This window comes from Salvelinus namaycush, unplaced genomic scaffold (genome assembly GCF_016432855.1).
Source record: "Salvelinus namaycush isolate Seneca unplaced genomic scaffold, SaNama_1.0 Scaffold2802, whole genome shotgun sequence".
Classification (NCBI taxonomy): domain Eukaryota; kingdom Metazoa; phylum Chordata; class Actinopteri; order Salmoniformes; family Salmonidae; genus Salvelinus; species Salvelinus namaycush.
The window spans coordinates 17,501-32,326 of record NW_024059678.1 but is presented as its reverse complement, the minus strand read 5'-3'; the positions used below and the strand labels follow the sequence as shown (position 1 = coordinate 32,326).

Genomic DNA, 14,826 nt, shown 5'->3' with positions numbered 1-14,826 from the left:
TACTGGGTTAGGGTTAGTGTACATACGGGTCCTGTCTGCAGAGTGTTCTGTGTGCTGGGTTAGGGTTAGTGTACGTACGGGTCCTGTCTGCAGAGTGTTCTGTGTGTACTGGGTTAGGGTTAGAGTACATACGGGTCCTGTCTGCAGAGTGTTCTGTGTACTGGGTTAGGGTTAGTGTACATACGGGTCCTGTCTGCAGAGTGTTCTGGGTGCTGGGTTAGGGTTAGAGTACATACGGGTCCTGTCTGCAGAGTGTGCTGGGTTAGGGTTAGAGTACGTACGGGTCCTGTCTGCAGAGTGTTCTGTGTGCTGGGTTAGGGTTAGTGTACGTACGGGTCCTGTCTGCAGAGTGTTCTGGGTGCTGGGTTAGGGTTAGTGTACATACGGGTCCTGTCTGCAGAGTGTTCTGGGTGCTGGGTTAGGGTTAGAGTACATACGGGTCCTGTCTGCAGAGTGTGCTGGGTTAGGGTTAGAGTACGTACGGGTCCTGTCTGCAGAGTGTTCTGTGTGCTGGGTTAGGGTTAGTGTACGTACGGGTCCTGTCTGCAGAGTGTTCTGTGTGTACTGGGTTAGGGTTAGAGTACGTACGGGTCCTGTCTGCAGAGTGTTCTGTGTGTACTGGGTTAGGGTTAGTGTACATACGGGTCCTGTCTGCAGAGTGTTCTGTGTGCTGGGTTAGGGTTAGTGTACATACGGGTCCTGTCTGCAGAGTGTTCTGTGTGCTGGGTTAGGGTTAGTGTACGTACGGGTCCTGTCTGCAGAGTGTTCTGTGTGTTGGGTTAGGGTTAGTGTACATACGGGTCCTGTCTGCAGAGTGTTCTGTGTGTACTGGGTTAGGGTTAGAGTACATACGGGTCCTGTCTGCAGAGTGTTCTGGGTACTGGGTTAGGGTTAGAGTACGTACGGGTCCTGTCTGCAGAGTGTTCTGTGTACTGGGTTAGGGTTAGAGTACATACGGGTCCTGTCTGCAGAGTGTTCTGGGTGTTGGGTTAGGGTTAGTGTACGTACGGGTCCTGTCTGCAGAGTGTTCTGGGTACTGGGTTAGGGTTAGAGTACATACGGGTCCTGTCTGCAGAGTGTTCTGGGTGTACTGGGTTAGGGTTAGTGTACATACGGGTCCTGTCTGCAGAGTGTTCTGGGTGTACTGGGTTAGGGTTAGTGTACATACGGGTCCTGTCTGCAGAGTGTTCTGGGTGTACTGGGTTAGGGTTAGTGTACATACGGGTCCTGTCTGCAGAGTGTTCTGGGTGTACTGGGGAGCTGGAGATGCTGCTGCTGTGACGAGAGGACAGGTGACTCCCAGACCTCCTCCCGTCCTCCAGAGAGGGAGCTGGAGACGGACTGTCCCGAACACGCTCCTAGAATGAAGAACAACACCACAGTGAGTGGAAACACACATCAACATCAATTAATATTTTACAATAATAACCACACTGTCCAGGAAAGGCTTGATGGGCTGCTCTCATGGCTTGAAAGGACACTTCTGGCATAATATCATGTGTACCGTTATGACAGGTGGCCGTAGCATAATGTACTACAGTACCCGTAATGCTCTGATCTACCCTTATAACGGTGGTGAACTCCATGCTAACATACCCGTATAACGGTGGTGAACTCCATGCTAACATACCCGTATAACGGTGGTGACCTCCATGCTAACATACCCTTATAACGGTGGTGACCTCCATTCTAACATACCTTTATAACACAGGTGAACTCCATGCTAACATACCTTTATAACAGAGGTGATCTCCATGCTAACATACCTTTATAACAGAGGTGACCTCCATTCTAACATACCTTTATAACAGAGGTGACCTCAATGCTAACATACCTTTATAACAGAGGTGACCTCCATGCTAACATACCTTTATACCAGAGGTGACCTCCATGCTAACATACCTTTATAACAGAGGTGACCTCCATGCTAACATACCTTTATAACAGAGGTGACCTCCATTCTAACATACCTTTATAACAGAGGTGACCTCCATGCTAACATACCTTTATAACAGAGGTGACCTCCATGCTAACATACCTTTATAACAGAGGTGACCTCCATTCTAACATACCTTTATAACAGAGGTGACCTCCATGCTAACATACCTTTATAACAGAGGTGACCTCTATGCTAACATACCTTTATAACAGAGGTGACCTCCATGCTAACATACCTTTATACCAGAGGTGACCTCCATGCTAACATACCTTTATACCAGAGGTGACCTCCATGCTAACATACCTTTATAACAGAGGTGACCTCCATGCTAACATACCTTTATACCAGAGGTGATCTCCATGCTAACATATCTATATACTAGAGGTGACCTCCATTCTAACATACCCTTATAACAGAGGTGACCTCCATGCTAACATACCCTTATAACAGAGGTGACCTCCATGCTAACATACCCTTATAACAGAGGTGACCATGCTAACATACCTTTATAACAGAGGTGACCTCCATGCTAACATACCTTTATAACAGAGGTGACCTCCATGCTAACATACCCTTATACCAGAGGTGACCTCCATGCTAACATACCCTTATACCAGAGGTGACCTCCATGCTAACATACCCTTATACCAGAGGTGACCTCCATGCTAACATACCCTTATACCAGAGGTGTCCTCCATGCTAACATACCCTTATAACAGAGGTGACCTCCATTCTAACATACCCTTATAACAGAGGTGACCTCCATGCTAACATACCCTTATAACAGAGGTGACCTCCATGCTAACATACCCTTATAACAGAGGTGACCATGCTAACATACCTTTATAACACAGGTGACCTCCATGCTAACATACCTTTATAACAGAGGTGACCTCCATGCTAACATACCTTTATAACAGAGGTGACCTCCATTCTAACATACCTTTATAACAGAGGTGACCTCAATGCTAACATACCTTTATAACAGAGGTGACCTCCATGCTAACATACCTTTATACCAGAGGTGACCTCCATGCTAACATACCTTTATAACAGAGGTGACCTCCATGCTAACATACCTTTATAACAGAGGTGACCTCCATTCTAACATACCTTTATAACAGAGGTGACCTCCATGCTAACATACCTTTATAACAGAGGTGAACTCCATGCTAACATACCTTTATAACAGAGGTGACCTCCATTCTAACATACCTTTATAACAGAGGTGACCTCCATGCTAACATACCTTTATAACAGAGGTGACCTCTATGCTAACATACCTTTATAACAGAGGTGACCTCCACGCTAACATACCTTTATACCAGAGGTGACCTCCATGCTAACATACCTTTATACCAGAGGTGACCTCCATGCTAACATACCTTTATAACAGAGGTGACCTCCATGCTAACATACCTTTATACCAGAGGTGATCTCCATGCTAACATATCTATATACTAGAGGTGACCTCCATTCTAACATACCCTTATAACAGAGGTGACCTCCATGCTAACATACCCTTATAACAGAGGTGACCTCCATGCTAACATACCCTTATAACAGAGGTGACCATGCTAACATACCTTTATAACAGAGGTGACCTCCATGCTAACATACCTATATAACTGAGGTGACCTCCATGCTAACATACCCTTATACCAGAGGTGACCTCCATGCTAACATACCCTTATACCAGAGGTGACCTCCATGCTAACATACCTTTATACCAGAGGTGACCATGCTAACATACCTTTATAACAGAGGTGACCATGCGGCCGCGGGAGGAGAGGGTAGAGTGGTGGACCTGGGCAGCAGAGGCCATGCTGGCTAACGTGTTGAGGTGGTTCATCTGACTCATCGCCATGGAGACGGAGGCAGGGGCCATACTAACAGGGATCAGGGGGTGTGACATCATCATGAACGGGAGGTGTTCCAGACCTGAGAGAGGGAGGGAGGGAGGGAAAGGGGGGAGGGGGGGAGAGGGAGGGAGGGAAGGGGGGGGGGGGGGAAGGGGAGGGAGGGAAAGGGAGGGAAAGGGGGGAGGGAGGGAGGGAAAGGGGAGGGAGGGAAAGGGAGGGAAAGGGGGGAGGGAAAGGGAAGGGAGGGAAAGGGAGGGAAAGGGGGGAGGGAAAGGGAGGGAAAGGGGGGGAGGGATGGTTTTCTATTTAGCTTTGTGGCAGCATAACATACATTAGAGGGTGGAGTATAAACCATTATATTGTCACACTCAGGACACTAGACCAAACAGAATGCTGTTTGACTTGTGAAACCAGATTTCCAGAGCAACATTCGTGATGCTCAACATCCCAAAACCGAACATCTCTGGGGACATGATACGCTTGAACAAACAAGAGGAAGAACATTTAAACAAAGAGTGGAAGGTCATATAACAACATCTGAGATGGACTCTTTGAAACAGCCAATCACAGTACAGAAAATACATCTCACTCAATCTCCATGACACTTTACTTTTTTGTCTTCTGGGTGAAATCCCTAAAAAGACTCTTTGTTGATGATCCAGAAATAGACACACAGCTCCATTCCGCTGTCCCTCTGTCATACTCTGAGTGAGGAGGACAGGAAAAGGAGGAAGATGATGATGAAGAGGAGGAGGGGGAGAATGAGGAGGAGAAGGAGGAAGATGATGATGAGGAAGGGGAGAATAAAGAGGAGAAGGAGGAAGAGGGGGAGGGGAGGAGGAGGAGGGGTGTCTGAGAATAAAGGTTATTAGCTCTTCCACTTCACATTCTGACATTTATTATTTTGAATTAAAAAGCTTAAAGATGGTCAAATGAGAAGCTTTAGGACCGTTACTAGACACCGGAAAATGAAAATGTTTATTTCACCCAGTGTATCAGACCCACTATTTCATCCCTGTGTATCAGACCCACTATTTCATCCCTGTATATCAGAACCACTATTTCTTCCCTGTGTATCAGACCCACTATTTCACCCCTGTGTATCAGACCCACTATTTCACCCCTGTGTATCAGACCCACTATTTCAGCCCTGTGTATCAGACCCACTATTTCATCCCTGTGTATCAGACCAACTATTTCATCCCTGTGTATCAGACCCACTAATTCAGCCCTGTGTATCAGAACCACTATTTCCTCCCTGTGTATCAGACCCACTATTTCATCCCTGTGTATCAGACCCACTATTTCAGCCCTGTGTATCAGACCAACTATTTCAGCCCTGTGTATCAGACCCACTAGTTCAGCCCTGTGTATCAGACCCACTATTTCAGCCCTGTGTGCTGTTGAAATGTAACTATTTTATAGATGCATAAACCAATCCACGTGGGAGAGAAGGGAGCGATCTAAATATTGAACATTCAAGAAAACAAAACCAAAAATAAAACAATAGAAGGAGGAAGCGAAACAAAAGAGAGCTAATGACGGCTCTGTCGCCGTGCCAACGGAACGCTGAGTAATTCCAAACACAAAGACACTAAACTTGGACCAAATTCCACACAATGTCCCAAATATAATAGAATGTGTGCAAACAAAAAGAAGTCCCCAATGAAGAGATGGAAGCAGAAAGAAATTTTTAAAAGAAAGAGCTTTTACTAAATTAGGTGGATTACACATATGTGCAGCGGTTCGTCTGGATGCCTTTTGCAATTTACCCTTCCTCACCCTCCCTCCCTCCCCCACCCTCCCTCCCTCTCTCCCTCCCTCCCTCCCTCACCCTCCCTACCCCCCTCCCTCTCCCACCCTCTCCCTCAACCCGACCATAAATAAAAACAAAAGATGTCCTCCTGAATGGAAGGAGATGAACGGATGTTGGAGGAATGGAGGAATTGGTTATTGGTTGCTATAGGACCCAGCTAATTACAGTATATATTTTCTTCATGTCTGGCCTAGCCTTGGAACTTCAGCATAATCCCTAACAAAGGTAGCCATGGTTGCTCATCTAAGAAGAAGAAAAAATAACCTTACCAAACAGAAATACAGACAATGACAATAATGTTTTTAAAAACTACAAAAAGGTTTATGATCCAAACTCTGTCAGGTGGATGGGGAGCGTCGCTGCACAGCTATTTTAACGTCTCTCCAGAGATGTTCGATCAGGTTCAAGTCCGGGCTCTGGCTGGGCCACTAAAGGACATTCAGAGACTTGTCCCGAAGCCACTCCTGCGTTGTCTTGGCTGTGTGCTTAGGATCGTTGTCCTGTTGGAAGGTGAACCTTCGCCCCAGTCTGAGGTCCTGAGCACACTGGAGCAGGTTTTCATCAAGGATCTCTCTGTACTTGTCATCTTTCCTTCGATCCTGACTAGTCTCCGAGTCCCTGCCACTGACAAACATCCCCACAGCATGACGCTACCACCACCATGCTTCACCGTAGGGATGGTGCCAGGTTTCCTCCAGAAGCGACGCTTGGCATTCAGACCAAAGAGTTCTCTCTTGGTTTCATCAGACCAGAGAATCTTGTTTCTCATGGTCTGAGTCCTTTAGGTGCCTTTTAGCAAACTCCAAGCGGGCTGTCATGTGCCTTTTGCTGAGGAGTGGCTTCCGTCTGGCCACTCGACCATAAAGGTCTGATTGGTGGAGTGCTGCAGGGATGGTTGTCCTTCTGGAAGGTTCTCCCATCTCCGCAGAGGAACTCTGGAGTTCTGTCAGAGTGACCATTGGGTTGTTGGTCCCCTTCGTGCGTCTCATAGCAAAGGGTCTGAATACTTACAGTACCAGTCAAAAGTTTGGACACACCCACTCCAGGTTTAAAAAAAAATATTTACTATTTTCTACATTGTAGAATAATAGTGAAGACATCAAAACTATGAAATAACACAAATGGAATCATCTAGTAAACCAAAAAGTGTTAAGCAAATCAAAATATATTTTATATTATTCTAAGTAGCCACCCTTTGCCTTGATGACAGCTTTGCATTCTCTCAACCAGCTTCATGAGGTAGTCACCTGGAATGCATTTCCATTAACAGGTGTGCCTTGTTAAAAGTTAATTTGTGGAATTTCTTTCCTTCTTAATGCGTTTGAGCCAATCAGTTGTGTTGTGACAAGGTAGGGTTGGTATACAGAAGATAGCCCTATTTGGTAAAAGACCAAGCACATATTATGGCAAGAACAGCTCAAATAAGCAAAGAGAAACGACAGTCCATCATTACTTTAAGACATAAAGGTCAGTCAATACAGAACATTTCAAGAACTTTAAGTGCAGTCGCAAAAAACATCAAGTGCTGTGATGAAACTGGCTCTCATGAGGACTGACACAGGAAAGGAAGACCCAGAGTTACCTCTGCTGCAGAAGATAAGTTCATAAGAGTTACCAGCCTCGGAAATTGCAGCCCAGATAAATACTTTGCAGAGTTCAAGTAACAGACACATCTCAACATCAACTGTTCAGAGGAGACTGCGTGAATCAGGCCTTCATGGTCAAATGCCTGCAAAGAAACCACTATTAAAGGGCACCAATAAGAAGAGACTTGATTGAGCCAAGAAACACGAGCAATGAGTCCAAATTTTAGATTTTTAGTTCCAACTGCCGTGTCTTTGTGGAACAGATGATCTCCGCATGTGTGCTTCCCACCGTGAAGCATGGAGGAGGAGGTGTGATGGTGTGAGGGTGCTTTGCTGGTGACAATGATTTATTTAGAATTAATGGCGTATCCCTACAGCATTCTGCAGGGATACGCCATCCCATCTGGTTTGCGCTTCGTGGTCTATCATTTGTTTTTCAACAGGACAATAACCCAACACACCTCCAGGCTGTGTAAGGGCTATTTGACCAAGAAGGAGAGTGATGGAGTGCTGCATCATATGACCTGGCCTCCACAATCACCCAAACACTTTTTTGGTTACTACATGATTCCATATGTGTTATTTCATAGTTTTGATGTCTTCACTATTTGTCTAAAATGTAGAAAATATTAAAAATAAAGAAAAACCCTTGAATGAGTAGGTGTGTCCAAACTTTTGACTGGTACTGTATGTAAATAAGGTTTTTCTGTTTTGAATTTTTTATAGATTTTCTGAAATTTATAAAAACCTGTTTTCGCTTTGTCATTATGGGGTATGTGTGTGTAGATTGATGAGAGGAAAAAAAACGATTTAATACATTTTAGAAAAAGGCTGTAAAGTAACAACATGTGGAAAAGGGAAGGGGTCTGAATACTCTCTGAATGCACTGTACAAAAGCTTGTATGTATGTTGTAGATTTCCTAAAGTAACAGAAACCTCAGCGTCTGGCTGGTGATGGCCTTCTCTTTCACACATTAAGGTGCTAATGGCTGCTTAGTTAATGTAGTTCATGTGTTGTGTGTATGAATGTGTGTGTGCGTGTGCGTGTGTGTGTGTGTGTGTGTGTGTGTGTGTGTGTGTGTGTGTGTGTGTGTAGTGATTTAGACATCCGTGAGGAGGAAGTGGGTGGCTTTATGGAAAAACAGGCCAAATGCTTTGTGTTTGTTTATTGTGCAGCTCACCCTATAATTAACAATGGTTAACGTTTAACATTGTTTCATCGCTTATGGTAACGACACAAACAAAACACACACAGCAGTGGAGGCTGCTGAGGGGAGGACGGCTCATAATAACTACCCTTAACTACACCAGTGGAGGCTGCTGAGGGGAGGACGGCTCATTATAACTACCCTTAACTACACCAGTGGAGGCTGCTGAGGGGAGGACGGCTCATTATAACTACCCTTAACTACACCAGTGGAGGCTGCTGAGGGGAGGACGGCTCATAGTAACTACCCTTAACTACACCAGTGGAGGCTGCTGAGGGGAGGACGGCTCATACTAACTACCCTTAACTACACCAGTGGAGGCTGCTGAGGGGAGGACGGCTCATTATAACTACCCTTAACTACACCAGTGGAGGCTGCTGAGGGGAGGACGGCTCATAGTAACTACCCTTAACTACACCAGTGGAGGCTGCTGAGGGGAGGATGGCTCATTATAACTACCCTTAACTACACCAGTGGAGGCTGCTGAGGGGAGGACGGCTCATAGTAACTACCCTTAACTACACCAGTGGAGGCTGCTGAGGGGAGGACGGCTCATAATAACTACCCTTAACTACACCAGTGGAGGCTGCTGAGGGGAGGACGGCTCATAGTAACTACCCTTAACTACACCAGTGGAGGCTGCTGAGGGGAGGACGGCTCATAATAACTACCCTTAACTACACCAGTGGAGGCTGCTGAGGGGAGGACGGCTCATAATAACTACCCTTAACTACACCAGTGGAGGCTGCTGAGGGGAGGACGGCTCATAATAATGGCTGGAACGGAGCGAATGGAATGGAGTCAACACCTGGAAACCATGGAAACCATGTGTTTGATGTATTTGATACCGTTCCACTGATTCAGATCCAGTCATTACCACGAACCTGTCCTCCCCAATTAGGGTGCCACCAACCTCCTGTGGTCTGATCCCACAGTAGTAAGACGTGTCCTCTCTGCCGGCCCATGGTGAATGAACTAGGTGACACACAGGTGGTAGTAGGGCAGAACCATCAACACAGGTGGTAGTAGAACAGAACCATCAACACAGGTGGTAGTAGGACAGAACCATCAACACAGGTGGTAGTAGGACAGAACCATCAACACAGGTGGTAGTAGAACAGAACCATCAACACAGGTGGTAGTAGAACAGAACCATCAACACAGGTGGTAGTAGGGCAGAACCATCAACACAGGTGGTAGTAGGACAGAACCATCAACACAGGTGGTAGTAGGACAGAACCATCAACACAGGTGGTAGTAGGACAGAACCATCAACACAGGTGGTAGTAGGACAGAACCATCAACACAGGTGGTAGTAGAACAGAACCATCAACACAGGTGGTAGTAGGACAGAACCATCAACACAGGTGGTAGTAGGACAGAACCATCAACACAGGTGGTAGTAGAACAGAACCATCAACACAGGTGGTAGTAGAACAGAACCATCAACACAGGTGGTAGTAGGACAGAACCATCAACACAGGTGGTAGTAGGACAGAACCATCAACACAGGTGGTAGTAGAACAGAACCATCAACACAGGTGGTAGTAGGACAGAACCATCAACACAGGTGGTAGTAGGACAGAACCATCAACACAGGTGGTAGTAGGACAGAACCATCAACACAGGTGGTAGTAGGGCAGAACCATCAACACAGGTGGTAGTAGGACAGAACCATCAACACAGGTGGTAGTAGGACAGAACCATCAACACAGGTGGTAGTAGAATAGAACCATCAACACAGGTGGTAGTAGAACAGAACCATCAACACAGGTGGTAGTAGGACAGAACCATCAACACAGGTGGTAGTGGGACAGAACCATCAACACAGGTGGTAGTAGGACAGAACCATCAACACAGGTGGTAGTGGGACAGAACCATCAACACAGGTGGTAGTAGGACAGAACCATCAACACAGGTGGTAGTAGAATAGAACCATCAACACAGGTGGTAGTGGGACAGAACCATCAACACAGGTGGTAGTAGGACAGAACCATCAACACAGGTGGTAGTAGGACAGAACCATCAACACAGGTGGTAGTAGAATAGAACCATCAACACAGGTGGTAGTAGGACAGAACCATCAACACAGGTGGTAGTAGACAGAACCATCAACACAGGTGGTAGTAGGGCAGAACCATCAACACAGGTGGTAGTAGGACAGAACCATCAACACAGGTGGTAGTAGGACAGAACCATCAACACAGGTGGTAGTAGGACAGAACCATCAACACAGGTGGTAGTAGGACAGAACCATCAACACAGGTGGTAGTAGAACAGAACCATCAACACAGGTGGTAGTAGGACAGAACCATCAACACAGGTGGTAGTAGGACAGAACCATCAACACAGGTGGTAGTAGAATAGAACCATCAACACAGGTGGTAGTAGGACAGAACCATCAACACAGGTGGTAGTAGGACAGAACCATCAACACAGGTGGTAGTAGGACAGAACCATCAACACAGGTGGTAGTAGGACAGAACCATCAACACAGGTGGTAGTAGGACAGAACCATCAACACAGGTGGTAGTAGAATAGAACCATCAACACAGGTGGTAGTAGGACAGAACCATCAACACAGGTGGTAGTAGGACAGAACCATCAACACAGGTGGTAGTAGGACAGAACCATCAACACAGGTGGTAGTAGACAGAACCATCAACACAGGTGGTAGTAGGACAGAACCATCAACACAGGTGGTAGTAGGACAGAACCATCAACACAGGTGGTAGTAGGACAGAACCATCAACACAGGTGGTAGTAGAACAGAACCATCAACACAGGTGGTAGTAGGACAGAACCATCAACACAGGTGGTAGTAGGACAGAACCATCAACACAGGTGGTAGTAGGACAGAACCATCAACACAGGTGGTAGTAGGACAGAACCATCAACACAGGTGGTAGTAGAACAGAACCATCAACACAGGTGGTAGTAGGACAGAACCATCAACACAGGTGGTAGTAGGACAGAACCATCAACACAGGTGGTAGTAGACAGAACCATCAACACAGGTGGTAGTAGGACAGAACCATCAACACAGGTGGTAGTAGGACAGAACCATCAACACAGGTGGTAGTAGGACAGAACCATCAACACAGGTGGTAGTAGACAGAACCATCAACACAGGTGGTAGTGGGACAGAACCATCAACACAGGTGGTAGTGGGACAGAACCATCAACACAGGTGGTAGTAGGACAGAACCATCAACACAGGTGGTAGTAGGACAGAACCATCAACACAGGTGGTAGTAGAACAGAACCATCAACACAGGTGGTAGTAGGACAGAACCATCAACACAGGTGGTAGTAGGACAGAACCATCAACACAGGTGGTAGTAGGACAGAACCATCAACACAGGTGGTAGTAGGACAGAACCATCAACACAGGTGGTAGTAGGACAGAACCATCAACACAGGTGGTAGTAGGACAGAACCATCAACACAGGTGGTAGTAGAACAGAACCATCAACACAGGTGGTAGTAGAACAGAACCATCAACACAGGTGGTAGTAGGACAGAACCATCAACACAGGTGGTAGTAGGACAGAACCATCAACACAGGTGGTAGTAGAACAGAACCATCAACACAGGTGGTAGTAGGACAGAACCATCAACACAGGTGGTAGTAGGACAGAACCATCAACACAGGTGGTAGTAGAATAGAACCATCAACACAGGTGGTAGTAGAACAGAACCATCAACACAGGTGGTAGTAGGACAGAACCATCAACACAGGTGGTAGTAGGACAGCACCATCAACACAGGTGGTAGTAGGACAGAACCATCAACACAGGTGGTAGTAGAACAGAACCATCAACACAGGTGGTAGTAGACAGAACCATCAACACAGGTGGTAGTAGGACAGAACCATCAACACAGGTGGTAGTAGAACAGAACCATCAACACAGGTGGTAGTAGAACAGAACCATCAACACAGGTGGTAGTAGGACAGAACCATCAACACAGGTGGTAGTAGGACAGAACCATCAACACAGGTGGTAGTAGGATAGAACCATCAACACAGGTGGTAGTAGACAGAACCATCAACACAGGTGGTAGTAGAACAGAACCATCAACACAGGTGGTAGTAGGACAGAACCATCAACACAGGTGGTAGTGGGACAGAACCATCAACACAGGTGGTAGTAGAACAGAACCATCAACACAGGTGGTAGTAGAACAGAACCATCAACACAGGTGGTAGTAGGACAGAACCATCAACACAGGTGGTAGTAGGACAGAACCATCAACACAGGTGGTAGTAGGACAGAACCATCAACACAGGTGGTAGTAGGACAGAACCATCAACACAGGTGGTAGTAGAACAGAACCATCAACACAGGTGGTAGTAGAACAGAACCATCAACACAGGTGGTAGTAGGACAGAACCATCAACACAGGTGGTAGTAGGACAGAACCATCAACACAGGTGGTAGTAGAACAGAACCATCAACACAGGTGGTAGTAGGACAGAACCATCAACACAGGTGGTAGTAGGACAGAACCATCAACACAGGTGGTAGTAGAACAGCACCATCAACACAGGTGGTAGTAGGACAGAACCATCAACACAGGTGGTAGTAGGACAGAACCATCAACACAGGTGGTAGTAGAACAGCACCATCAACACAGGTGGTAGTAGGACAGAACCATCAACACAGGTGGTAGTAGGACAGAACCATCAACACAGGTGGTAGTAGAACAGCACCATCAACACAGGTGGTAGTAGGACAGAACCATCAACACAGGTGGTAGTAGGACAGAACCATCAACACAGGTGGTAGTAGAACAGAACCATCAACACAGGTGGTAGTAGAACAGAACCATCAACACAGGTGGTAGTAGGACAGAACCATCAACACAGGTGGTAGTAGGACAGAACCATCAACACAGGTGGTAGTAGAATAGAACCATCAACACAGGTGGTAGTAGGGCAGAACCATCAACACAGGTGGTAGTAGGATAGAACCATCAACACAGGTGGTAGTAGGACAGAACCATCAACACAGGTGGTAGTAGAACAGAACCATCAACACAGGTGGTAGTAGGACAGAACCATCAACACAGGTGGTAGTGGGGCAGAACCATCAACACAGGTGGTAGTAGGACAGAACCATCAACACAGGTGGTAGTGGGGCAGAACCATCAACACAGGTGGTAGTAGGACAGAACCATCAACACAGGTGGTAGTAGGGCAGAACCATCAACACAGGTGGTAGTGGGGCAGAACCATCAACACAGGTGGTAGTAGGACAGAACCATCAACACAGGTGGTAGTGGGACAGAACCATCAACACAGGTGGTAGTAGTGCAGAACCATCAACACAGGTGGTAGTAGAACAGAACCATCAACACAGGTGGTAGTAGGACAGAACCATCAACACAGGTGGTAGTAGGACAGAACCATCAACACAGGTGGTAGTAGGACAGAACCATCAACACAGGTGGTAGTGGAATAGAACCATCAACACAGGTGGTAGTAGAACAGAACCATCAACACAGGTGGTAGTAGGACAGAACCATCAACACAGGTGGTAGTGGGACAGAACCATCAACACAGGTGGTAGTAGGACAGAACCATCAACACAGGTGGTAGTAGGGCAGAACCATCAACACAGGTGGTAGTAGAACAGAACCATCAACACAGGTGGTAGTAGGACAGAACCATCAACACAGGTGGTAGTAGAACAGAACCATCAACACAGGTGGTAGTAGAGCAGAACCATCAACACAGGTGGTAGTAGGACAGAACCATCAACACAGGTGGTAGTAGGACAGAACCATCAACACAGGTGGTAGTAGGACAGAACCATCAACACAGGTGGTAGTAGGATAGAACCATCAACACAGGTGGTAGTAGACAGAACCATCAACACAGGTGGTAGTAGAACAGAACCATCAACACAGGTGGTAGTAGGACAGAACCATCAACACAGGTGGTAGTGGGACAGAACCATCAACACAGGTGGTAGTAGAACAGAACCATCAACACAGGTGGTAGTAGAACAGAACCATCAACACAGGTGGTAGTAGGACAGAACCATCAACACAGGTGGTAGTAGGACAGAACCATCAACACAGGTGGTAGTAGGACAGAACCATCAACACAGGTGGTAGTAGGACAGAACCATCAACACAGGTGGTAGTAGAACAGAACCATCAACACAGGTGGTAGTAGAACAGAACCATCAACACAGGTGGTAGTAGGACAGAACCATCAACACAGGTGGTAGTAGGACAGAACCATCAACACAGGTGGTAGTAGAACAGAACCATCAACACAGGTGGTAGTAGGACAGAACCATCAACACAGGTGGTAGTAGGACAGAACCATCAACACAGGTGGTAGTAGAACAGCACCATCAACACAGGTGGTAGTAGGACAGAACCATCAACACAGGTGGTAGTA

The 14,826-nt window shown here is 46.5% G+C and overlaps 1 protein-coding gene across 1 annotated transcript in view; it reads right to left on the bottom strand.

Moving 5' to 3' along the window:
• Positions 1-255: 255 nt before the first annotated feature.
• The window catches only part of LOC120039575 (dachshund homolog 1-like), a 25,483-nt gene continuing 10,912 nt past the window's right edge, over positions 256-14,826 (bottom strand). The window contains exons 2-3 of the mRNA XM_038984994.1: positions 3,693-3,880; positions 256-1,358 (exon numbers count right to left, since the gene is read on the bottom strand). Coding sequence (XP_038840922.1) covers positions 996-1,358; positions 3,693-3,880 — 551 coding nt within the window. The 3' untranslated portion in view covers positions 256-995. The remainder of the gene's footprint in view (positions 1,359-3,692; positions 3,881-14,826) is intronic.